The sequence below is a fragment of the Eublepharis macularius genome, chromosome 1 (assembly GCF_028583425.1).
Source record: "Eublepharis macularius isolate TG4126 chromosome 1, MPM_Emac_v1.0, whole genome shotgun sequence".
Classification (NCBI taxonomy): domain Eukaryota; kingdom Metazoa; phylum Chordata; class Lepidosauria; order Squamata; family Eublepharidae; genus Eublepharis; species Eublepharis macularius.
In genome coordinates this window covers 111,812,561-111,836,764 of record NC_072790.1, presented here as the reverse complement: position 1 = coordinate 111,836,764, position 24,204 = coordinate 111,812,561, and the positions used below count along the sequence as shown (strand labels likewise).

The 24,204-nt window shown below is 42.3% G+C and overlaps 1 protein-coding gene across 4 annotated transcripts in view; it reads left to right on the top strand.

Moving 5' to 3' along the window:
* Window positions 1-24,204, top strand: part of PTPRK (protein tyrosine phosphatase receptor type K) — a 610,223-nt gene that overhangs the window by 537,594 nt on the left and 48,425 nt on the right. For 3 of the 4 annotated variants that reach the window (XM_054970449.1, XM_054970440.1, XM_054970430.1), the window contains exon 14: window positions 13,926-14,064. In XM_054970449.1, the coding sequence (XP_054826424.1) occupies window positions 13,926-14,064 (139 nt within the window). The remainder of the gene's footprint in view (window positions 1-13,925; window positions 14,065-24,204) is intronic. The other variant, XM_054970457.1, reaches the window with a different exon arrangement.

The following is a 24,204-nucleotide window of genomic DNA, read 5'->3' as shown; positions in this document are numbered from 1 at the left end:
CTAACACACACACATTTAAAACCTTGAAAATGATAACGGGAATACATAAAAGCTTTAAGAAATTAATGCCTCAATGACTGTTGCTAAGCGCCCACAATAGTAATACCAGCCTTCAAGTCTTGGTTTCCGTCAGTAAAAGGTGGGGAGGAGGCTTTCTATGGCTGTTTTGGCCTTTGATGGCGGACTTATTGTGGCCAGGCCTGGCAGTAACCATAGGGTGACTTACTACTATGTGACTTGCATGACTAACCTAGGCCAGGTTTCTTGCTGCTGTTCAACAACAGCCACCACATGGAAGCCACTGTGATGTAGTTTGCATTTCAGACTAGCATCTGGGAGACTCAGGTTTGACTCCCCACTCTGCTGTGGAAGCTCACTTGGTGACTTAGGGCCAGTCACACACACTCATCCTAACCTGCCTCACCAGGGTTGTTGTGAGGATAAAATGGAGAAGAGGAGAATGATGTAAGTTGCTTTGGGTCCCCATTGTGGAGAAAGGCAGGATATAAATGAGTTAGATAAAATTTCACACTATGTAATCTACCTTGAGTTTCCGTGAGAAAATTGGACTATAAAAGACATACGTACATAAAAGATTGCGGGCAGATGAAAGGCATGTTGATTGGTGGGTCAGAAGGTGAGGAGGAAGCAGAGAAAGGTGAGGATATATGGGCCGCCAAAAGGAGGGAAGTCTGGTACTATGGAAGAAACGCTGCTTGGATATGATGCAATTCCTAGCAAAGTATATGGAGGACAGAACAACAGGAATTACAAACAACAGATCAATCTTTTTAAAACCACCCTAGTTCTTAGCAGATCCCCTTAAAATGAATATGTTACTTAATAGGTTATTTATGTCATGTGAAAGTACAGAAAAGCAAGTTTATCTGTGGTTGACACCTAGTATTGTAGAGACATATCTTAAAGGATGCAGTAAAAACATCCCTGAAATCTGGACAGGCAAAGACATGTCTGCTGCAGGAATCCTCTCCATGGATTATGGTTGTCACCTTAAAGCCACACTGGCAAGCAAGCAGGAACTTGTTTTTCTTTGTATATTTGAAACAGATCACGAACAATCATCTCATTTTTAGTGAAACTTCAAGTGGAAAATGTCCACTAACAGAAGTGGTTCAAATTTTTAACAGTTCTACACTCCTGCTATTTCTGATGGTCACTTGCATCCCTGTGAGCAGCATTTGAGGAACTGTTTTGGTATGCAGCAGGGCAGGAGAAGAAAAATGCTTCTATCAGTACAGATTTTTCCATGAGATCTATGGGCCAAACTAGATGTTACATTTTTTAAAGAGGCAAATACAATTTCCCTGAACTTAACTCTGTCCCTGCAGCCACACAGAAACTGCAGGGAGTGTCCCTTTAAAAATTGGGCCGGGGTGCCCAGTTGAGCTGGGAATTGCCACATGCGGGGAGGAAAAGCTCTTGCATTCCCCTCTGATCCGTTTTCCCAACCAGAAATAATATTGGAGGGAGCTATTTCCTCCTTTTACGTTGCTCCACATACAGTATTCTGTAACCTGCTTGTGAAGCTATAAGGAGAGAGAGTCAAATTATAAGAAACATGGACTCAACTCTTCTAAAAAATGTAACATCTAGTTTGGCTCTAAGCCTAAGTGGTTTTAGGACCACAGTTAAAGGCACTGAATTTTTCTATTTTATGTGGAAAGTTACATAGATTCTCTTATAATCTAGTATTTGTATTTTTGCTATGGCGCTTGAAAAAATGACATATGTTGTAAGCTATGTTGTTTGTGAAATAAGCATCCACCATTGATTGATTGAGTAACCATGCAGATCAATATCAATTCAAGGCATAATTTGTGTGTGTGTGTGTGTGTCTTTACATGTATAGCAGAAGGGATCTGATAATTTTTTTAAAAAATCTGATAAATAGGTATTTGCTGAGTTCCAGCTGTGGATTTGCTTGCAAGTTTCAAACATCATAGTGGGCGTAACATGAAATGAGTGTTTGAACTTCATGGAAATTACTTTGCTATCGTATTGTATTTTTAGATGTTTACATTTTAAAAGATAATACTCATTCAAAAGATGATGCCTGCCTACTTTCATGCCATCAATGAAAGCATGTTGTTCTCTCATTTTAATCAGATCACAAGAATCCTTAAATCTAGATTTAAATCTAGATTTAAACCATAAAAAGCATTTTTTAAATAATCAGCTTTACATGGGAACTAGTCTGTGAATTATTTTATAGTTTGTATTAAATATAGTTAGCTTTATATGACCATCAAATATAAACTATTAAAAGTTTTAAAGAAGGGAATGTCTATAATTTAAAAGTAGAAAATATTGCTAGACACAGATTATTACTGTATATAGAGTGGGCAAATCACATCTTTAGTTTTGAAAACAAACTTTCTCTTTACCACTCCTCTAGAATCTGCACAATACTCAGATCAACACAGAGGCCCCCTTGACTCATTTAGTGATATGTATATTAATTAAATATTGGGTTCAGGTGTCTGGATTTTAATGTGTGAATTTACAATGTAAACTGATGGTGACGTTTCTCTTTAAGTAGTATATATGTATCTCTGTTGGAACAGAAATTCTTGAAGATGTTGCACATGGTGTTAGATCAAATATGTCAGTGATCTCTGGACAAGGTTCTAATATGCAAGGACTTCACTCAAAATGCTGTCACAATGAAGAATTGCCAGACCTGAACATTTTCAAAAGTCGGTGACTACACATGGGTCATGATGAAGCATATTGGATCTTGGTGTAATGACAAAAATACACTTTTAACATTTGTGCTTTGAATTGTGAAAAGAATTTTTTTTAATTTAATTTAATTTAATTTAGATTTATATTCCGCCCTTCCCACACCAGCAGGCTCAGGGCGGATTATTATTAAGTATAATTATGTATTCATGTGCTACTGTACATAAATACATAATTATACTTTGTATAGTTCTTTTCTTGATCAAGTCTCTAAGAGCACAGTCAAGTCCTGATCAAGTGTCTTAAGAACTGGCGCCCGTGTAACTGCAGCAACAGGGAAAAACGTAGCCAGTCCGTGGCCCAGACCACGTTTACCGTCACCAGCTGCTAATGCCGTTCCCCCACCCTGCAGAAAGCAGGTGCAGGGTAGGAAGACCCCCGCGATCAGGCTTCCTGCAAAGGTATCTTCCCTGAAAGGAGCCCTGCCTCGTGAGGGGAACGCTGAAGGTGCAGAAAGGTCATCTGCTCTCCCAACCTCCATTTCTGACAAGGGTCAGGCTGATGGCTGAAGCATCTCTCGCTTACAAACTCCCCACCACCACCACCACCACCGCCACTTCAAGAAACTTGCACTTCTCCTTGAAAAGTTAGACCAGAAAGGCAGTAGGAGCCAGTGAGGGTTGCACCCGCAGCCCCTGACAGTCAGAATCAGCACCCCCCACCCAAGTCTCAGAGAGGCAGCTACTTAGAGGTGAGTGGGGGGTAGGTTCCAAAACAAATGATGGGAATGCCCATTGGAAACCACAGGAAAGGCTGGATGGCCCACTGGATGTGATGAGAGCAACGAGTGGTGGATCCATTGAAATACATCACTGCATTGCAAAGATGCAAAGAGAATGTGAGATGGAGCCAGAGACCCATTCCCTGGTCCTGGGATGACACCCCCCAGAGTGGATTGATGACCTGCAAGACCAGAAAAATTGCTTTAGGGGACCGTCATCCCATCCTCTGCACCAGATCCCCTGAAGTCCATCCCTGCCTCCACAAACAGCAAAAGAGAGGGTCATCTGGCCTCATGTGGAAGGATCCCAGGATGTTGCTCCACCACCAACCCCAGCATCAGCCTCACTCCCCACATGCAGCAGTCTTCTCCCTGGCTTATAAGATATCAGCAGTTCTGTCTGTCGGAGAATGAGAATCCTCAGTGGCACTCACCCCCTCCAGACACTCATGGACAACACTCTAAGTCCCACCCAACTACCTGCAGTGAAACTGAGGGGGGGAAGGGAAGCTGGGCGGGGCTGGAGCCTCCAAGGCACCACTGAACACCTGCTCCTTTTGGCAGCAGAGTGATGTCAAGGCACAGAGGTACCTGGAGCCTTTTGGGGGCCACCCCATCCATCCCAGGCTAGAGATCATTTGTTGTGGTGTGTGAAAGGGCAGCCCTTCAGGGAAGTGGAGGGGGCCACTGTCATATACAGACAAGCAAACCAACAGGGAGGGACATGTTGTTTGACACAGATTTTAATAACAGCCGCAAGTGATGTCTGGATGCATGTTACCAACTTCCCTCGCCCGAGAAAGGAGCTGTCTATTAATGCAGCAGTTGGAGCCACAAGAGCTGTTCCTCATGCTGCCTTCTTAGGAACGGGATTGACTCATGGGCTAACTGGGGAACTACTCCTGGGACTAGTTCAGATGGCAGTCGAGAAGGATTACTAGGGGCTGGAACAGCCATGCACCTCGATCTCCCTGACGGGTCGTGATCACCCTGAAAGGAATACATGCATATGTGGCAACGGGCCTGGCCTTGTGCAACCATAACCGAGTCTGCCATGTCCTGGGAGGGTGTCCACAACCAGGGTTGGAAGCAGTGACTCTGTCATCACAGGTGCTGCTAGCAACCATATGAAGGATGCCCTCCCAGCAGGAAAGTGCTGCTTGTGCTTATCTGGTTGTTCCCGTGACAGCTTGGAGTTCTGATCCTGTGAAGTCATGGGGTTGTGTGCCTACCATCACACAAGAGTTAAAAGAGCAAGCACCCAGTCACCATGACTGCAGCTGCACTCTCTCCTCTGCCTGAGGGAGGGCAGTCAAGGGAGTCTGAACAGAACCCCAACATGGGTTGCAAGAAGACACACACACCCCAAAGCTGTGTTGAATGTGGCCCCCTGGGCAACTGCCTCTGTGGCAGGCATGTGTTGTGCTGTGCTGGCTTGTGGGCAGGGGCCACAGCCCCTCCCCCCAGCAACCACGGAGGCCACCTTCTGTGGAGTTGCAGGTGAGGAGAGAGGGGAGGCCGGTGTGAACGAGCAAGCCAGGGTAGCCACATTCCCAGCTCCTTCTTACCTGTTGGCACAGCCTCACCCCTCCCTAAGCCAGAACTGAGGGGATGGGTAACCTGCAAGGGAACTTGGGTGGTAGTTGTTAATCAGACACCCTGGACTTTGCTCTCCTCCCATATGTGAGTGTGTGGCAAGCCCTGAATTTCACAAAGTTCTCCCTGCACACTCTTGCCCTGCTATTGTAAGCACTCTTTCCCATCTTGTGCTCTAAGTCCCCGCGGCAGGGGGCTTCCAGACACAGCCTCTGACTGCCTCCCTACTTACTTGGTGTCACGGCGGACACTCTGATCAACAATTATGTAGGGTGTCCGGGGAGCTATTGGGCATGAGGAGCGGGGCTCAGCCACTCCAAGGATGTGAGCAGATTGGTCCCTGAGGGTATCAGTATCCTGTGCTCTGGGTGGGGCTTGGCTGGGGGGGAAATTTTCCCCATAAAATGGATGACTATGGGCTACACTGTCATTTTTCGTGGTGTAACTTTCTGCTGCTGTGGGGAGGGGGGGCATTCCCAGGCCCAAAACAGCTTAGGGAGCTGACTTACTCATGTCCTGCCTCCTGGCATGCTCCCCCTACACACCAGTGCAGGGAATTACGCCACACTTATGCCTGCACCTGTGGAGGACCAAGGCAGGGTGGCATTGTGGGAGGTTGCGCTGATGTAAGTGGGATGCAAAGGAAAGAAATAGAGGGGTCAAGTTACAACCTAAAATGTAAAATATATTTCAAGAAGGTATTTATTACAAATATGCACAAAATATAGGTTAAAAACAAGTTAAAAACATAAGGACTGAATGGCAGGCTACATGCATATGTTAAAAATTGCTAAAATGTTCTCCATACACAGATGATGATACATTCCAGTGACCAACACAAAAACAGACCATATGTGTTTTGGCCGAAGGCCTTCCTCAGTGGTCAGTTGGACAATATTTATAATCAGACACACCCACACATTCAGAAACCAATATAGAAATGGTCCCAATGCTTTGTCTAAAATTGCGAAAAGAGAAAAAGGGGTAGAAAAAATCGTATTTAGTATTGGCAACCACTATGCTTTAGGAATATTTTTTAGAAAAACACGCTAACCTCTTGTATTGTGTGGTATAATACAAATGTTGCTGCAGACCAAAGACTGCACTTACACAATGCTCTTCATTTGATATTGTATTCTATAGAAAAAATGTTACAAATGAACTAATTATTCCATGCTAAACCCTTTAGTCCCCCCCACCCCCTGAGCTCTCCAATCTCAAACAAATACGGCATTTTAACCTCATGAAGTTCAGCAATATGAAAAAGTAGAAGGGTGATGCAATATCTCCCACATGATATGGAGATATGCTCCCAAGGGAGGTGGAGGTGGGGGAAGAAAAGAGGCGAGAGAAGGAAGAAAACGCTAAAGTTACAAGAACACAGCACTGTCAAACTGGGAACCCTGGCAGACATACTTCGTAAATTAACAAAAAAAATACTGAAATGGAGTTACTTCACAATTTCAGAACTTTGGATCCCTTGGAGCTGCATAGAGACTTAGGATTCTTTTCTCACTACAGATGCTAATTTCTGCTCTGTTTAAACGGCATTGTACCACTATGCCTTTACATACTGACATTTTCCTTTGCTATACCCCTCCCATGTAATCAAGCTGCACTGTACATTTACATCCTGATGCCCTCTCTTTTAACACCCCACACACCTATAAAAAAATCTCCATTCTTACTTATGTCTGAAGAGCTCTGACTCTTGAAAACTTAACATCCTGAAAATCTTGTTGCTCTTTAAGATGCCACTGAACTAAAATCTTGCTGTTCTACTGCAGACCAACATGGCTGCCTACCTAAAACTCCCCTGAGTAGAGATTTTCTCCTGATTTTCTCAAAGCTCAGTATATCAAGCTGTGACCTATTTTCTATTAATACAGCCTTCTTTTGTTTAAACAATTTTACATTGTGCATACTATTTCTGCCAAATAATTCTATAGTCATACCAGATGTTTACACTCACTGTGAACCCTGGACTTTTAATTCAAAGGTTATGCTAACCATTGTAGAATTTGATGATAATGCAGCTTCCGTAGTCTTAATGACATAATTAAAGTACACTATTATTTCATTGTTGGAGTTGTAAAGTGCGGTTGAACAAAAGCAGCACAAAGTTAAATTGCTCACATTATTCTTGGTAATATAACTGAACTAGAAATTTACATTAGAAGCAGCAACAGAAAAAGAGACAGAAATATGAGACTACAAGGCCAAACTTTTCTGAAAGGAGTATGATTGCCATAATTACATAAATATCATTTCCCAGCAAGTGTGAAAGGGTTCATAGTAATTATGGCTGTAGATAACCTGAGTGGAGTCATTTTGCCACTGCTTTGCCTGTCCAAGTTATCCTCAGTTTGTCCCAAAGACAAGGTGATATGACACTGGGTTGTCTTTGGAAGCCCCAGAAATATGTATTGGTTAACCCCAGTTTCCAAAGCCAGGGAAGTTTTATCATAGCTATCTCGTATTTGTTAACACCCTGCCACCCTTTTGAAGTGCAGTATAGCTAGATACCCTTACTTCCTCCAACCTATGATCATCAGTTCTCTTACCAAAATAACAGTGCAATCCTAAAAAGAGTTCCTCCAGTCTGGAGTAACTCTTGCTTAGGATTGCACTGTAAAAGTCCTACCTTCCTTTGTTGTTATCTGAAGAGAAATTATTTCAAATAAGAAATTCCAGGTTGCATCATAACTGTTTCCTACCTACATTTTAAAATACACTGCCAACATCCCTGTGTGCTTTCCACATTAATAACAACTACCCACTGTCAGGTATATCTAATCTAACCATACCCATTTAATCCTAAAAAAAACAGCTTTTGGAATTCAATACATTCCCCATCTCTAAAGGACAACTGGAGTTTTAAGTAGGGACAAGTATATTTCCTAAGTTCTATTTGATCCCTTTCTAGTCCTACAGAGACTGAAAACAGTGATCCCGATCATTGGAGATGGTTCTGTAAGTGCCTTAATTGCTTTCAGGAGCCCAGAAGTGTGCACATGGCTTAGAGATGTTATCCCATTCCTACAGAACCATCTCTAAGTACCAGGATCATCTCATACTCAAAACAATTGGCAGATTATTAATTGGCAGTCTCTTGGAATTCGATTCAATCCTGTTATCAGTCAAGGGAGTGGGGACTATCTGATTCAGGTTTGAGTTGTCCCTACTTCTAAGAAGTCCTTGAATCCCACCTTCCAATGTATTGAATAGTCACAAGAGACAAAACTATATCTGCTTCAGCTAGCACTACCCAGTTAAAAATAGTCATCTGGGGGCTACTCAGTAGCTGCCACTGGCACCCAATATGAGGCCCTACTGTGCGCTGTCCCTCCTCTCACTGCCTTGTTGTGTCAGAGGGTGGTGAGAGATGATGCTGCCTCACCACTTCTGTGCCTTACCTCTATGCCATTAGTCATGGTGACTAAGGGGAACCTCCATATTCAGTACCAATGAACCTTGGAATACCAGTACAATTTCAGGGGAAGACCTCAGCCCTGTTGTTGGCTCTCCTTAGCAACTTGTTGGCCATTGTGTGAGAGAGGATGATTAACTAGATGGACCACTGATCCTATCTAGCAGGGCTCTTTTTATGTTCTTATGCCTTGCTACTGTGCATAGGACAATGAGGATGGGCACCACCTCACTGGGAGAGGAGGAGGAGAGCAGGCACCATCTGACATCCTCCATGAAGGGAGGAAGGTGGTTGTCGCCTCCTAGTTGTGTGGTCACTTATATTCCTACCTCCCTGTGGCTATACAGGAGGAAATAGCTTGGGTGTCCTATTAAAGGGCATCCTTGGGGCCAGACTTGCGGACCAACAAGAAATCACAAGCAACCTGCCTAATTGCAGATTAATAAGGCACATAGCTGATCAAGCTGTGCTTGAAATAAAATTATTTCCTGGGTCCCCCTGTTCAGTTTTGCATGACCAAAGTTTATGTAATAATATTACATTTATTTATTTATTTCCATCCCTCTTTTCACCACACTGGGGACTTAAAGTGACCAACAAACATGAAAATATAACTCTAACGAACAAACAACTGTACTATACCAACATCCTGGGCTGGTCCTGGGCCTGCCATGCTGGCTTACTCAGTGCTTCCAAGATGATTAAGGATCTGGAGGGTTTTTCCTCCAAGGAAAAGCAGAAGAGCCTGAGACTCTTCAGAAGAGAAAAAAAAGAGGACTAAAGGAGGATATGGTAAGAGGTTTATTAAATTATACATGCAAGATGGAGAAAGTAGGTAGAGAATTTTCTTTCTTACCCATATTACATGAATTTCCTTGCCCATAATACTGTGAAGTTGATGGCTAATAGGTTCAGGACAGACAAAAGGAAATTGTACTTTGCTCAGTGAGTGATTAAATTGTAGAAATCATTGTCATGAATTTAAAATGGGGTTAGATGGATTCATGGAGGATAGGTTCCTCAATAGCTACCAGCCATAGTGGCTAAAGGGAACCTCCATAGACAGAGGCAGCCACCCTCTGAACACAAGTACTGGCAGACAACATCATGGGAAGTCTGATTTGTCAGTCTTCCAGGACAGCTGGTTGGCCACTGTGTGAACAGGATGCTGGACTTAACATACCATTGGTCTGATTCAGAAGGGCTTTTCATATGAGCTGAAATCCAAGAACCTTTGTCTCTTGTCAAAAAATTCATGCCTCTGGCCACTCCCAGCCTTAAGTACCTGTAACTGGGAGAGAAACAGAAGCTCATACAACTTGGTAGAGATTTTTCCAAAATTCCACTCCACACGATATCCCCAGAGTAAGAATTATCTTATGGGGTTCTATGTAAGTCTATGTAAGTCTATGTAAGTCCTTTAAGAGAACTCATTCATAGCTATGGAATTGGATGCCATCAATATGCAGATGACACCCAGCTCTATATCTCACTATTCAAATCACTGTGTGATGCAGTAGAGATCTTGGGTTGTTGCCAGACAGCTGTAGTCAAATGGCTGAAACTGAACAGATTGAAACAGAACCCGGACAAGATGGAAGTGATGCTAGGTGGGAAGGCAGAGATCTTGAAGAACATCATATGCCCCACTTTCAAAGGAGTTCAAAGGACCCCTTGCAGACTGAGTTAAGATCCTAGGATTGGCTGCAAAGCACATCAGGTGTGAAAGGGAAACCATAGCTAACAGTGGAAAGAAAGCAGAGTACCCTTTGCTATCTAGAATCTCTGTGGCAAGGGTGATTTGATAACACACTCGCATCAGCAACTTGACCACCATGCCATGTCACGGCCTCTATGTTTGCTGGCCCTTTGGGGCAACTGGTTGGCCACTGTGCGAGACCAGATGGTATAATAGATAAATCACTTGGCGCTTCTTATATTCATCCCTGGCACATATATACAGTGTACTGAGAACTTAGCAGGACAAGACGTTCTTAGTATCCTTACTGATTTACTTAACTGTATCACTACATGACCCTCCTAATGTGCAAGTTAAAAGTTGCCCCATTGTTAGACTTACCCTTTAAGTCTATTGCAAATTCAATGCAAGCTTCTCAAACTCTGTACATAAAATAGACTAATCCATTAGAAAATTTTTATCCAAATACAAACCTTAGGAGATTGAAGTCATATGGATACCTAGGCAAAAGACAGATTTTATATCATATTTATAAAGAAGGTCCCATTGTGGCCTATGTCATAAACCAGTGCCTCTTTAGGATAAAGAACATGATTATGAACATAAATACTACCAGTACCTTCTTAGGCACCAGTAGGAAATGTACCATCAGCATTGGAAGTTCATCATATAAGCATGATCCTCTCTCACTCCTTTCTCAGTTTACCTAACCACTTGTTTAGTTCCATGCTATTCTGTGTATCCATGGTGTCATCATGCTGGATACTCTTCACTCCACACCAAGGTCCTCTCCCACTGTGGCAGACAGGAGATCCCAGACATCTGATAGCAGTGTAGACAAAGATGTTCAGTCCATTTTCTTTGTTTTTTTTTTATTTTCCACATCCATATCTTCTACATATCTTCATAACTACCTTGGAAGGTTAGGCTCAAAGAAGTGTGTGACTCAGTGAGCTTCATAGTAGAGATGGAATTTGGAACAAGATCTCTCTTGCACTCCACCAATTCAATCCTGTGCAGTTTTGTACAACAGCTAATTTATGATATTGGACAGTACTTATTTTCATCTTATTATTGTACTTTCCAAGGTACATTGTATTTTTCAACATAAAATGTTACCTGCAGCACAATTAACTCTCTCCTTTTTAAAAAAGATTGTCTTACAATTTTTTTAATTTAATTTAATGTATTATATTTATATTCCGCCCTCCCCGCTTTCGCAGGCTCACTGCTGGTTTCACTGGGTTGTTCATCTACTAATTTCATCACCTTGTTAATTTTGATAATATATATATATAAATTGTGATTTCAGAATTCATATTAATGAGAATATACATAATTAGCAAACATTGCTATTATTATCATCACCAGGGTTTTGGTAAAGAAAAATCTGTGTTAAAGAATACTGGCCATTGCAAAACTAAGTATAGATTTGTAACAGTTAGTATATGCTCTCATGATATCAGGCATAGTGTGTACTAGGGGTATGCAATCCGGATCCAGGATTTAGGAAGAAAGTCAGATCTTTTTGATCCAGCTAAATCCAGCTTTCCCAAATCAAATCAGAGAGTCCAGGATCCGATCCAGGAACTGGTATCCAGACCCCAGATAAATCCAGAAAATGTGGCTTTAGCCTCTTGCTGGCTTCTTCCTGGATTTATCCCACTTTTTTTCCAAGATGGAGGAAGGAGGGCGTGTAAGCCAGAGGCAGAAGGGAGGGGGAGGAAGGCAGGGAGGGGGATGAATGGCCAATCTATGAAGGAGTTTTCTTTATCTGCCTAGATTTAGTGAGCGATACTAGTTCTGTTGGCCTAAGTTGCATCAGTGTCCCTTGCTTCAGTTTGGTTTGGGTGGAATTCCCTGTTTTGACATCCTCTGTTTTGATGTTGGTCTTCTTGATTCACTTTGGTTCTGGAGGGATTCCATCCATTCTCTTGCTTCAGGTTGGTTCTGTTGGACTTCCTCTTGCATTTCAGAGTGTGCCTTAGGCCACTAGGAAGCCTTGTCCCATGTGTTTCTGCCTAAGAACCTGCTTGGAAATGTTTCCTCCATAAGCAACGATCGAGATTGGCTGAGCAGTTTGTCCAGGGGGCACTTGGGTTTGGGGGAGACTTTTGGTTCTGTTGTGCTTTATCTGGGTTGAGGTTGTGTTTGGGAGTGTGCTTTTGGCCACTGGCAGTCTTGCCTCTGTGTGTTTCTGCCTGAGAGCCTGCTTGGAAATGTTTCCCCTGTAGGAAACAATGGAGAGTGGCTGAGTGCACCTTATTCAGGGGCCCATAGAATTGGACCCCAGGGTCGAATCTCCCTGTAACTTGGAGGAACTTTAGAAGACAATCAGGAGTAGGTACCTTGCAAATTTGGTGGAGTATGCTTGAAAAATGACCTCCCCTTCAACCCCATGGATAGCTCCCAGATAGTTTTTCCCATAGGGAATAATGGCCAAATAAATCTGGGATTCTCTGTCTTAAATGGATCAGAGAATTTTTCCTAGATTTCAGGATCCTGGATTTTTTTGAGATCCTTGAAAGTCAGAAATATATTTCCCAGATTTTTTGGTGCACACTCTTAGTGTGTACTGTTCCTTCAACCAAAGCATTAACTATTAATGAATGTTATTTTTATTCCTCTGCAGTCTAAAAGCATGCATCATTTCCTCGCTCACATTAGTTCAAATTTAAAACAGTAATGCACCCGAAACCTGTTATTGGCATTACATGCCGTGAGACAGGCTTTTGCCCAGGGAGCCCTTGCACATGAAGCAAATGTGTACTGCCTACATGGGTCCCTTTCCAATCCAATAGCTGCTTGTATGTGTAACAGGCATTAAGGGGATCCACACTGCCTCCTATAATTTGGGGGAACTAGGTTTGTTCTGAAATTGAAACCTTCCCTTCAGTTACTAAATGTTCTGATGGTAGCAAATGCTTTGGGTTCACTGTTGTAAGGTCACCTTTGTATTGCACCTGAAGAGGACAGAGAACAATGAAACAGGAGGTTCAACAAACCGACAAAGATTTATTTATGTACAGCTAGTCTTGAAAGAACAACAGCAGCGCAGATCTTCAGACAGCCACAGGAGAAGCCTGGCTGAGGCACTTAAACTTAATTAAGTTTTGGTTTCAGGTTGTGATTTAAATACCTTTTAATACTTGCAGTTGGATCCTCTCACACACAGGATCCCACCCACACCATTCTGCACTTTCCCAAGAGTCAGACTAAATGGTACCAAGTCTGCTCACCATTCAAGACAGGCCCCACAACTGGGTACTCTGTCCTCTCTCAGAGGCAGAACTAAATCACTTTGCCACACGACCAGGCAGAGCTACCCTGGATACTGTCTGCCGTTTTGCTGCTGTGCTTCCCTCCAACATTCTGTCCTCCCTCTGAAAAATGATGGGATGCTGAAGCAGCACTCCTATAGGATCAAATACAAAACAGCTGGTTGGCTGTTTTACCTTTCAGGGGCAGGGCAGCCTCCTATCAGTCACAGCATGAAGTCCCTTCAAAGGAATGCCAATCAGCATTTGCAGAGAGAGGACTGGAGTTAGTCTCCCAGGCTCTTTCTCCTGCCAAACCATTGATCAATGTGATATTCAGCCTTTTTGAAAGGGCTCTGTGTGTGCAGACCTGGCTGTTCCTTACACATTCCTTTAGATTGGGACAATGATCTGTTCTTATCAAGACACTTTGAATAACTTTGCTTTTGTTTCCTTCAGCAGCAGCAACAGAAGAACCAGAAGTAATTCCAGACCCAGCCAAGCAAACAGACCGTGTTGTCAAAATAGCAGGAATAAGTGCGGGAATTCTAGTCTTTATTCTTCTCCTTCTTCTTGTAATATTAATTGTCAAAAAAAGGTAAGTATTTTAGATTTGGCACTTCTTTCAATCTCATCAAGTAATTTAAAATAAATTATTTCACAAGTTATTCTAGAAAAATGTTGGGTGGAGCATTCTTATTCTGAATTATGAGGCCTATGGCAAGTAAGTTATATTGTATATAGGGTTGCCAACCTCCTGGTGGGGCCTGGAGTTATTCCATAATCACAGACTTCAAGGATCAAGTCCCCTGGAGAAAATGGCAGCTTTGGATGGCTGACATCACATCCCTGCTGAGCTCCCTCCATTCCTCCAACTCCATCTTGCCTAGAGTCCTCCCCAAATCTCCAGGAATTTCCCAACCCGGAGTTGGTAAGCCTAGTTGTAGAGAGGGGAAACAAAATAAAAGTGTAAAATCATAATTGTGTTTAAGTATAGAGGCATGTACAGTACATTTGTTATTGAAATAATATTACTTTACTTTCCCATCTGTTTTGTAAAACTTAGGACAATTTTTCTGCTTTAAACAGCCTAAATTAGCTGTAGCCATACAGTATCTGGAAAAGTATTTTATGGATTTTGTTACCTTCATCTGCATCTTCGACATTATTAGAAAGTAATATTTTAAAATCGCATTACATCACAATAAATGTTCCTTTGAGTTATAAGCATGGAAATCTAAAAGACTGCAACAGTGTATTAACTGATACCTGAACAAGAATCAGCTTTTTTCTTAGACATTTCCACAAGCCTGACAAAAATCAATAGCGCCATCTTCTGGAATAATAACTCAAGAGTAAAGAATAATTTTAAACACACCTGTTGAATTGCTTAAGTGTTGTTTTATTAACATTTAACTTATAAATATCATTAACTTTGTTAATGTGGCATAAACTTTCATAATCAACATTTAAAAACTGAGAATCCAGCACTAATAAAAAGATTCCCTGCATCTTCCTCTGTATCTTTTCCTTCCACCCTTTGATGATGCACAAACTTGATTGCTTTTAGGACTGTGTGGACATATGAAGCTGACTATACTGTGTCAGTCCCTCTAGCCATGTACTGTCTACACAAATCAGCAGCAGTTCACCAGGATCTCAGGCAGAGATCTTTTCAAGCCCTGCCAGCCATGCATCTTTCATCGGAAATGCCAGGGATTAAACTTGAGGCTTTGCACATGCATCCAAGTACATTCTCTGCCACAGAGCTGTTGCTTCAAAGTTTTGTGCATTGCAAGTTTTTAAAAGAAATCTAAAAAAATAAGGATATATTTGTAACTGTCTTCTGTTAAAATGAATTTTTTTTCATTTAATTTTGCCAAATCAGAAACACATTATTGTTGTGCCTGAAAGTCATATCTCTGTCTTAATGGTTTCCATTAGAACTTTTTTTTTTAATTTATTGCCTCTTTACAATTACCCCCTGGAGATATATAACTTGGAGAAGAAACATCTGCATTAGAAATATTAGGTATGCTTACAGTGTTCCGTGTTAGTTAGATACATATGTGATTTTTCCCAAGTGTTTTCACTTTTTTTTCCTGTTTGTGTACCTCTGTGCTTAAGAATAAACATATATGCAATAGGCTAATTCATATTGAAATAACAGGAAGTTCAACTGGATTAGAAATTCAAGCAAATTGAGGTGCAGAACAAGCTTCCGAGTTGATTCGCCTTTCATCTAAACATAATAAATCATTAGGATTGCAAGGATACTTCATTGGGAAATGTCCTGTAGTATATAGTTGGTTAGAGTTGCTAATCTCCAGGTGAGTCCTGGAGATCTCCTGGAATTATAACTGATCTCCAGGTTACAGGTATCAGTTCACTTTAGGGTTGTCAGGCCACGCATAGCAACCAGCAGTTTGGGGCAGGGACATGGAGCCAAGGTGACATCACAGACATGACAGAGTCAGTTCTGGGGAAAATCCAGAAGTGATGGTGGGTAGCTCTAGGAATTGCCAGAAAGAGCTACTTGCTGTTCCTTCCAGGTTTTCTCCAGAAGTCATGTTGTTATACCAGTGCATCATCGCTGATTTAAAAAAAGTTTTCCCCCACTGCCACTTGAAGCAGCAGCTTGCAATGGGATCTTGGGGCAGAGAGCCACCACCCCTACCAGGGGCTTGGCAGCCCCAGTTCCCCTGGAGAAAATGGCTGCTTTAGTGTGTGGACTCCATGGCATTATATCCTGCTATGATCCCTCCCCTCTTCAAACCCTGCCCAGGACAGGCTATATCCCCCAAATCTCCTGGAATTTCCCAACCCTGAGTTGTTAACATTAATAGTTATTTTTATATAGTATATTTTTACAAGGCTGTTGTTAGAATTATGTAAAAATGGACTTTGTTAAGAGCAGGGCTTTTTTTCTGGGAAAAGAGGTGGTGGAACTCAGGACCGCGCAATGACGTCACTTTGGGTCAGCTGGAACAAGGACAGAGATTTTTAAAGTTTAAATCACCCTCAGTGAAAGTGGTCACATGGCCAGCAGCCCCGACCCCTGATCTTCAGACAGATGGGAGTTTAGATTGCCCTCTGTGCCAGTGGCATGGAGGGCAATCTAAACTCCCCTCTGTCTGGAGATCGGGGTGGGTCCATCAGCCATGTGACCATTTTCAAGAGGTGCCGGAACTCCGTTCCACCACGTTCCAGCTGAAAAAAAGCGCTGGTTAAGAGGCTACCTAGCAACTTTTGCCTGAGTTTGGGGAGCATCTGTGGCACTGTTGTCATAGGCTAGAATCTGCAGTTATCCATTGAAAATTTGTTAGAAGATATCTCTACTTGCCCAAATTAGAATTTATTGGTGACTATAATTTCCTCTCTCATGATTCCCTCACCTCCCTTTCTTTAATATTCAAGCTTTTCATGTTTGAGAGTTACAGTTTTGGAATAAGAATACTGTAGCAAAAGTCTACTCCAACCTAAACTTGATCCAGATCAGCATTTCATATTTAACCTTATTTATATGATATTTTCAGACATGCAACCTCTCACCTAATTTGTCAACTCATGAATAAGTTTCATGTCTGTGTTCTTTCTGTATGAACATATGAAGCCTACAAAGTATATAGATAAAATTTCTGATGTGCAATATTAATTTAGTTAAAAAGGCAACAGATATAAATCTTACCTGCATACTGAATTTATCATATGGTTCTCATCCTTTCCTGAAATTGTCTATAGGGAACTACAGAAAAAGCTGCTGGATGTAAATCTTACATCTCTAGATTCATTGAATTCAGATTTATCTAGTATTGAATCCAAAGCTTTCCTTCCATTGATATATTAACAAAGGTATACTTTCAGTTGCTTGATAAATCAGCCATATCAATATTTAACCTTTTTTTAAAACTAAAACCTGAAACCACTAGTAGCTATTGCAAAGGATGTAATTTAGCCACGAATGCATAATGTTTTAAACTTGTATCACATTCCATATTCAAAGTCAATCTTGTTAATGAAACTTTAATTATTGGTATGTTTTCAACCTGGTGGAAGCCGGGTTCAAGTAGCCAGCTCAAGGTTGACTCAGCCTTCCATCTTTCCGAGGTTGGTAAAACGAGTACCCAGTTTCCTGGGGATAAAATGCAGATGACTGGGGAAGGTAATGGCAAACCACTCCCATAACAAAAAGTCTGCCAAGAAAATGTCGTGATGCGACGTCCCCCATGGGTCAGTAATGACTCGGTGTTTGCACAGGGGACTACCTTTACCTTTTTTTTTTCATGATGATAGGTTAACTTATTATTTGTTACAATGTATAATGTTTAAGTCCTTTCACATATTTTTACCCCTACCAAATATGGACAAATTTATACAACAACCGGATAAAATAATTTAGGATATTTTTCTAATCCTACATAGTTAACTACACAAGAGCCGAAAGTACAACTAATAGCTGAATTAAAGCTTATTAAAAAGCATGTCCATATGACAAATGCCACATTACACTAAGATGTCTGTTAAAAACTCTCCAGGTTCTCCTGTCAAAAGACAGAGAAAGCTGAAAGAGATCAAACCTGCAGGAAAGGAGGAGTCACTGACCCATTCAATTATCTTTAGTTATTTTTTCCTTAGCTAAATTTTCTTGATCTTCCCCCTCCCAGTTCTAGAGCTCTGTTCACTTGTTGCAGTGGCCACACATACAGCCTACATGTACACATGTAAACCTGTTCGTAAGAAAGCACCAATAGATGTTCACTTTATAAAAGAAACCAGGGACCTGTTCCTTATTAAATATGGAGTTTACTCAGACATTCAACTGTACATTTATTAGGGTTGCCAACACCAGGTTGAGAAAATCATGAGCATTTGGGAGTAGAACCTAGGGAGGGCAGTGATTGGGGAGGAGAGAGACCTTGGTGGGGTATAATGCCATTGAGTCCACCCTCCCAAGCAGCCATTTTCTCCAGGGGAATACATCTCTGTTGTCTGGAGTTCACTTGTAAGTCCGGAAGATTTCCAGGCTCCACCTGAAGGTTGGCAACCCTAACATGTGTTGAATTGTACATGCCATCACTATACCTTGTGAACAGGGCTGTGATGGACAAATTGCAAAGTCAAGAGGAGGTAGAGAATGAATCATGTAGCAGCATGAGAATCTACTAAATTCCTAACAGGCAGAACCAGGCTGCTTTCATATGATAATATGTAGACTGGCTCTCAGCATGCATCAAGATAGGAACTTACCAGGGCCTAAAGCTGAATTCAAAACCAGATTTATTTCACTGCAAGTCTTTGGCCTTAATTGGGGTTAGAATTCTAAATTAATCTGTCTACCTGTGAATTAAAGAAAGATGCCATCTTTTTCCTACATGCCACCTTTTCCCTACACCAGCATGTAGACCTAAATTAATTAAAGTGAAGACTGAAGTTTTTATCCTAAGTGCTTAGTTTACTTGTGGTTGCCAGTAGGGATGTGCGCTTTGGGTTTCCGATTTGGGTAAATTACCCGAATCGGACCCGATCCGTAAAGATTGGGGATATCTGAATCGGGGCCAGCATGCTGCCCCGATTCGGAAATCCCTAATCAAAGCTTTCCAAAGCATTCGGAATGCTTTGGAAAGCTTCGGGTCTGAGTTTAAAGGGCCCTGCCACTGCTTGCAAGCAGCAGCGGGGCCCTTTAAACATCATCCCAGCCCTCCCACCCCCACCTACCTTGTTGGCGGCAGCGGTGGCTCCAGCTCCTCTGCCGCCGCACCGCCGCTGCACCGCCTGCGGGGCGGTGGGGAAGGCTGGAGCCACCCCCACCAATTCCAGCCCTTCCTGCCCCTCAATTGGCCGTGGTGCACTGGCGGCCATTTGAGGGGCAGGAAGGGCCGGAGGAGGCGGAGAAAGCCCTTCCTGCCCTTTAAATGGCTGCCATGGCACCACCGTGCCACAGCTAATTGAGGGGCAGGAAGGGTTGGAGATGGCAGCGGCGGCGGCTTCAGCCTTCCCCACCGCCCCGCAGGCTCAGGCAGCGGCGCGGCGGCAGAGAAGCCGAACCGGCTGGCTCCAGGCCATCGCAGCCTCATGTTGCTGCCTCCGAGGCCTGCCACACAGCTGTAAAAGACCCTCCCGCCAAGTAAGTGGGTGGGGGTGGAGGGTTTTCCCCGGGGGGTGGAGGGGTTGCCCCAGGGGAGGTGGGGGTGGGGGAGTTTCCCCCCCCCCTCACTTCAGTATGCTCCAAATATTTATGGAGCATACCAAAGCGAGTAAAATACCTTAATTGGAATTAAGGTATTTCTGGATTTTTTTCCTGCTTCGGGTAAACCCAAAGCAGGAAACCTGATGTGACCTGTCCCTGCACACCCCTAGTTGCCAGGTCCCCTTACCCTCTGCATGTGAGTTCCCAGTGCGGCTCAATGATGTCACTTCTAGGAGTGATGTCACTGTGCAGGCTGCAGGAGCGCTCCTGTGCTTTACACCACATCAATTCTTAAAGAATTATTTTATTTGGGGCCCAAATTGGCTGGGCGCAAAGCGCAGGAGGGCTCCCACAGCCTGCGCAGTGACATCACTCTTGGAAGTGACGTTATTGTGCTGTACCAGAAGCAGGCCCTGGGAGGCCCATTTCTCTACCTTTTCCCCATAAGGGGACCAGCAACCCTAAGTATACTTCTAGGCACTATATAAATAATGATTGATAATCATTTTTATACATACATACTGATGATTCCATCATGTGGTATCCCTTTTGACGCTCAAGCCTGATAACCTTTTTAGGAAGATCAGGAAAACATTTACTAATTTTACATGCGTTTAATTATTCTTATGCATTGACACCGATTTCCAAATTTGATTTATAATGGGGGAAATCAGAGTGGTAAGCAACTTTGTATTATTTTACAAATAAGATGTGTCCTGTGGTTTGCTTGATCATTTTCTACAAACTGATTTAAAGCTGAAGTGGATGAAACTCTATTAGCTGTTGTAGAGTTTTACAAAATAATTGAACTACTTAAGAAAAGGGATACTGCATCTCTTGAATAGCAGAGGCTGTTTTTATTTTTTAACCATTGTTGAAATATTTCTAACTGTACATCATTTCCTTCCATTTGTTTACTTTCCATATTTTTAATGAAAAGCATGCATATATCAGCATTTTCAGTCTTTAGATTTAAAAACAGAAAATTAGGTTTGGATTAAGCAGTTGTGTGTAAACACAGGGGCAGAATACACACACATCTTCTGCAGCGAGCACAGAGTATAAAATTTGATACGTTATGTATATAGGATATTGCTAGTCATGCTTACACCTATATACTGTAAGTAGCCACCTTACAAAGCAATCCTAAGCAGAGTAACTCCAGTCTAAGCCCTTTGAAAACAATGGGTTTAGGCTGGATGAATGAAAGCCAAATAACCAAATAGCCAAACAAGTAACCTTGTTTAGGATTGTACTGTTAGTTGCTGTTTAATAACCTAGTTCTACCATTACAAACTTTTGAGTTTGTAACTCAGAGCCTTAAAAAAAAAGAGAGAGCACAAGACCTGTACACAGCTGTTCTTTATGCCATGACATTTAGGTGGTTCTCAGTCATTACATTTATGCTGAACTGCATGTTGAAAATACATAGCTCATTTAATTTCCAACTTTTTTGCAATAGATGAAGTGTCAGCATGTCATTTTTCTTGTGATCTCCTTCTGATACCAAAATCATTTTTCTATGCTAGCCTATTTTTTTTAATTGCATGGCACTGTAAGGCTAATTAGTGCATGAGCAAGTTATAATGCTAACCAAGAAAACATGAATTTTTAATTTTTTTAAACGCACATTTCTCTGCTTTACTGAATGTGACAGAGTCATGCTTTTCATTCACCATTGCTTCTCTTTTTCCACTGTCTGTGATTTGCTTGCCAGGAGGAGCTACTATTCTTACTCCTACTATCTGTAAGTAGAAATGGGTGACTTACTACTTTACATGTTTTCAAGATGCAGTATCCCTTTTCAAAAAAAAGAATGAAAAAGTATTGTGCAGAAATTTTCCATATTTTAAAATAATTTTTAGGGTGCTTAACATTTTATTGTGGTTTTTGCTTTTATTTTTAAAGGGATATTGTATTCTAATTGAATTTTTAAAAATTATCTTTTACATATATTTTGTTTCTTTTGATATCACTCCAGTTTAATTAGCATTTTAAAATCAAATTTGGCTTTCATTCTAAAAAGATACTGCCTGTAGCAGTTAAACCCATTTTAATAAGCAAAAAACAACAGACTCAGTCCTATCATGTGACTGGATAGAGTCCTCCCCACTCTGGCTGGAGTTAAATTGAAAGGGAATCTACACCTCTTCCCAAGACGGAAAGAACAGCTGGCTTAGGTTTGGGGTTTTTTGTTCGTTTGTTTCTTTTTGTTTTAGTTGATAGAATCAGCCTCTTTTGGTAGAATCCTCAATGTTGAACAATGGTGTGCCTGGGTTTCCGCCACTAATAAAATAGAAGCAGCACTGATCATTTCCTTTCTGCTGCAATTGAGAGCCAAGCTACAAGCGACGCCTGACACAGGTTGGACACCTGTAAATTGAAGTTTACAGAACCCCCCCCCCCCCCACACACACACACAGTGGAGGGGAGGGGGGGTGCCCAGCGAGAGCCCGACACCTGCAATTCCCTCCCGACCGCATGTTCTCCCTTCCATAGACTGCCGCTCTGTAAACTTCAATTAAATGGAGAGCCAAGTTGCAAGCCCAAGATGCCTACATTTCCCATCAAAACTTGAGGGAAGCTGACAAGTGTCCAACCTGTGTCAAGCATCACTTGTAGCTTGGCTCTGAGTGAAACTGTTCCAGGGAGATAAACTGTTCCAGTTCCTCCCTTCTCAGGAGTCCTGTGTGCAGTGAAAGGATTGGCCTCTTCTCTTCTCCCCTGAGTGTTTTATGAGATAGGATGTTACAATTCTGTGTTTTCCTGGGAAGGAAGAAAACATCCTTTTGAATTTCCTTACATTGTAAAATAAAAGAATTGTTTATGTAACATACTGTATTTACCCCTGCACACCAAGAGAAACAGTGGCTGTGGTAGCTTTACTGCCTCATAGTGAAAAGGAATGGGTCATCCTGAAGAAAACAATTTAAAAATGCAGATTTGATTTTAAAATAAGTCTTATCTTACACAAAGATCCAGCTAGTTATTTCTATATCACACTAAATTGCCAATCTCTGTGTACCTCGTTATGTTTCCAAAAACCAATATGCTCCTCCTAGAAATTCCTTGAGTTTCACCCTTCAGCAATACAGTCATTGGTCTCATGCAGACTTAATTTGCCATGTTTCTGACTACTGCAGTAGAATTCTATGGAATTGAATGTGTGACTGGATTTAATGGCTAGCAGAACTTGTGGCTTGCCACTAGGCTTGCCATTCCCCCACCTAGGGTGGGGGATCCCCTGCTCCCACCTCCTCCCCCACCCCCACTTACCCGGCCAGCAGGAGGCATGCCCCCCCAGTGGTGCCGTGCACCCCCAGGTGGCGTGGCGCACCCCTGAGCCTTGCAGCAGCACACTTCCACACTCTGCAGCGGGCCCATTTCAGGCTGAATCAGGCCCCATGGGGGGGGGCAATACAGACCTTTGGCAAGTGCGGGTATGCTCCTGTGCTGCCCTTTGATCCGTGTGATGATGTCACTTCCTGGACGTGATGTGATCATGCCAGCTGGGAGCACACATGCGCGCAAAAAACAGCACAGCAGAAGGAGGGGAGGTAAGAGCTAGCATCCTAGTCTCCTGCCAGGAAAGTGAAGGGACCTGGCAACCCTACCTGCCACCTTCAGTGGGACATCTCATTGCTGCCAGCGGTGGTAGTGGAAAGAATACTAAGGTGGAGCCATGTCAGGAGCCTTTGTCAGTTCCACTACCATCATTTGTACTCCAGGTGCTGGCTGAGAGCATGGTGGGAGATGAAGGTGATTAGGCCAGACACAGGGAAAGAAGGGTTCCCTCTGATCTGTTGTGGCCACATTAATGAGGACTGGCATCAGCCTCTTTCCTCTTAGATATGAAACCTTCCGGTTTTTGTTGGGACAGTATGGGTAGTAGTTGGGAGAACATCCAGATAGGGTCTTCAGCTGTCTGTAAATGTAGTTTGTGTGTGCTTGGAACATGGAGTGTTTGTATCAGTGGTAACCGCAGCCTAGAACAGGGAATGGTAAACAACCTGATCAAAATATATTGTAACATAATGCATATATTGGCCTGAGTTGCTTGAGTTTCACTTCAGTAGAACTGAATCAGTAATGATTAGTTAAAACAGAAAGAATTTCTTCTTTTCCCTTTGCATTAAAAAAAAAAACCTCAGTTGTTGTAAACTCTCTTGGCTTATGATGAATTGCAATTCCCTTGTTAAACAACAATTAGTGCAGCCAGAAGTAATTAAACTAAGCAATTTCATAAATAGGTAGAACATCTCTCCCTCATTTGCCTCTCCACATCACTCCAGCTCTTCCTGGAAGAGCCAGCTGCATTGGCTTATGCAGGTAAATTGTTTGATGGATAATGATGACCATCTATACTTGTCATCTTCTGATACAAATTGCATACATTGCCTAAAAAACAGATTAAATATGCTGACATAGAGTTTCAAAGCTACAAGGAACTGATGGTTGCTAAACTACCAGGATTGACACAGGGAAGGTAGAATACTGTTACATCGCACAGTGCTGATAACATTAAACTCCCACAAGGAAATAATAATAATA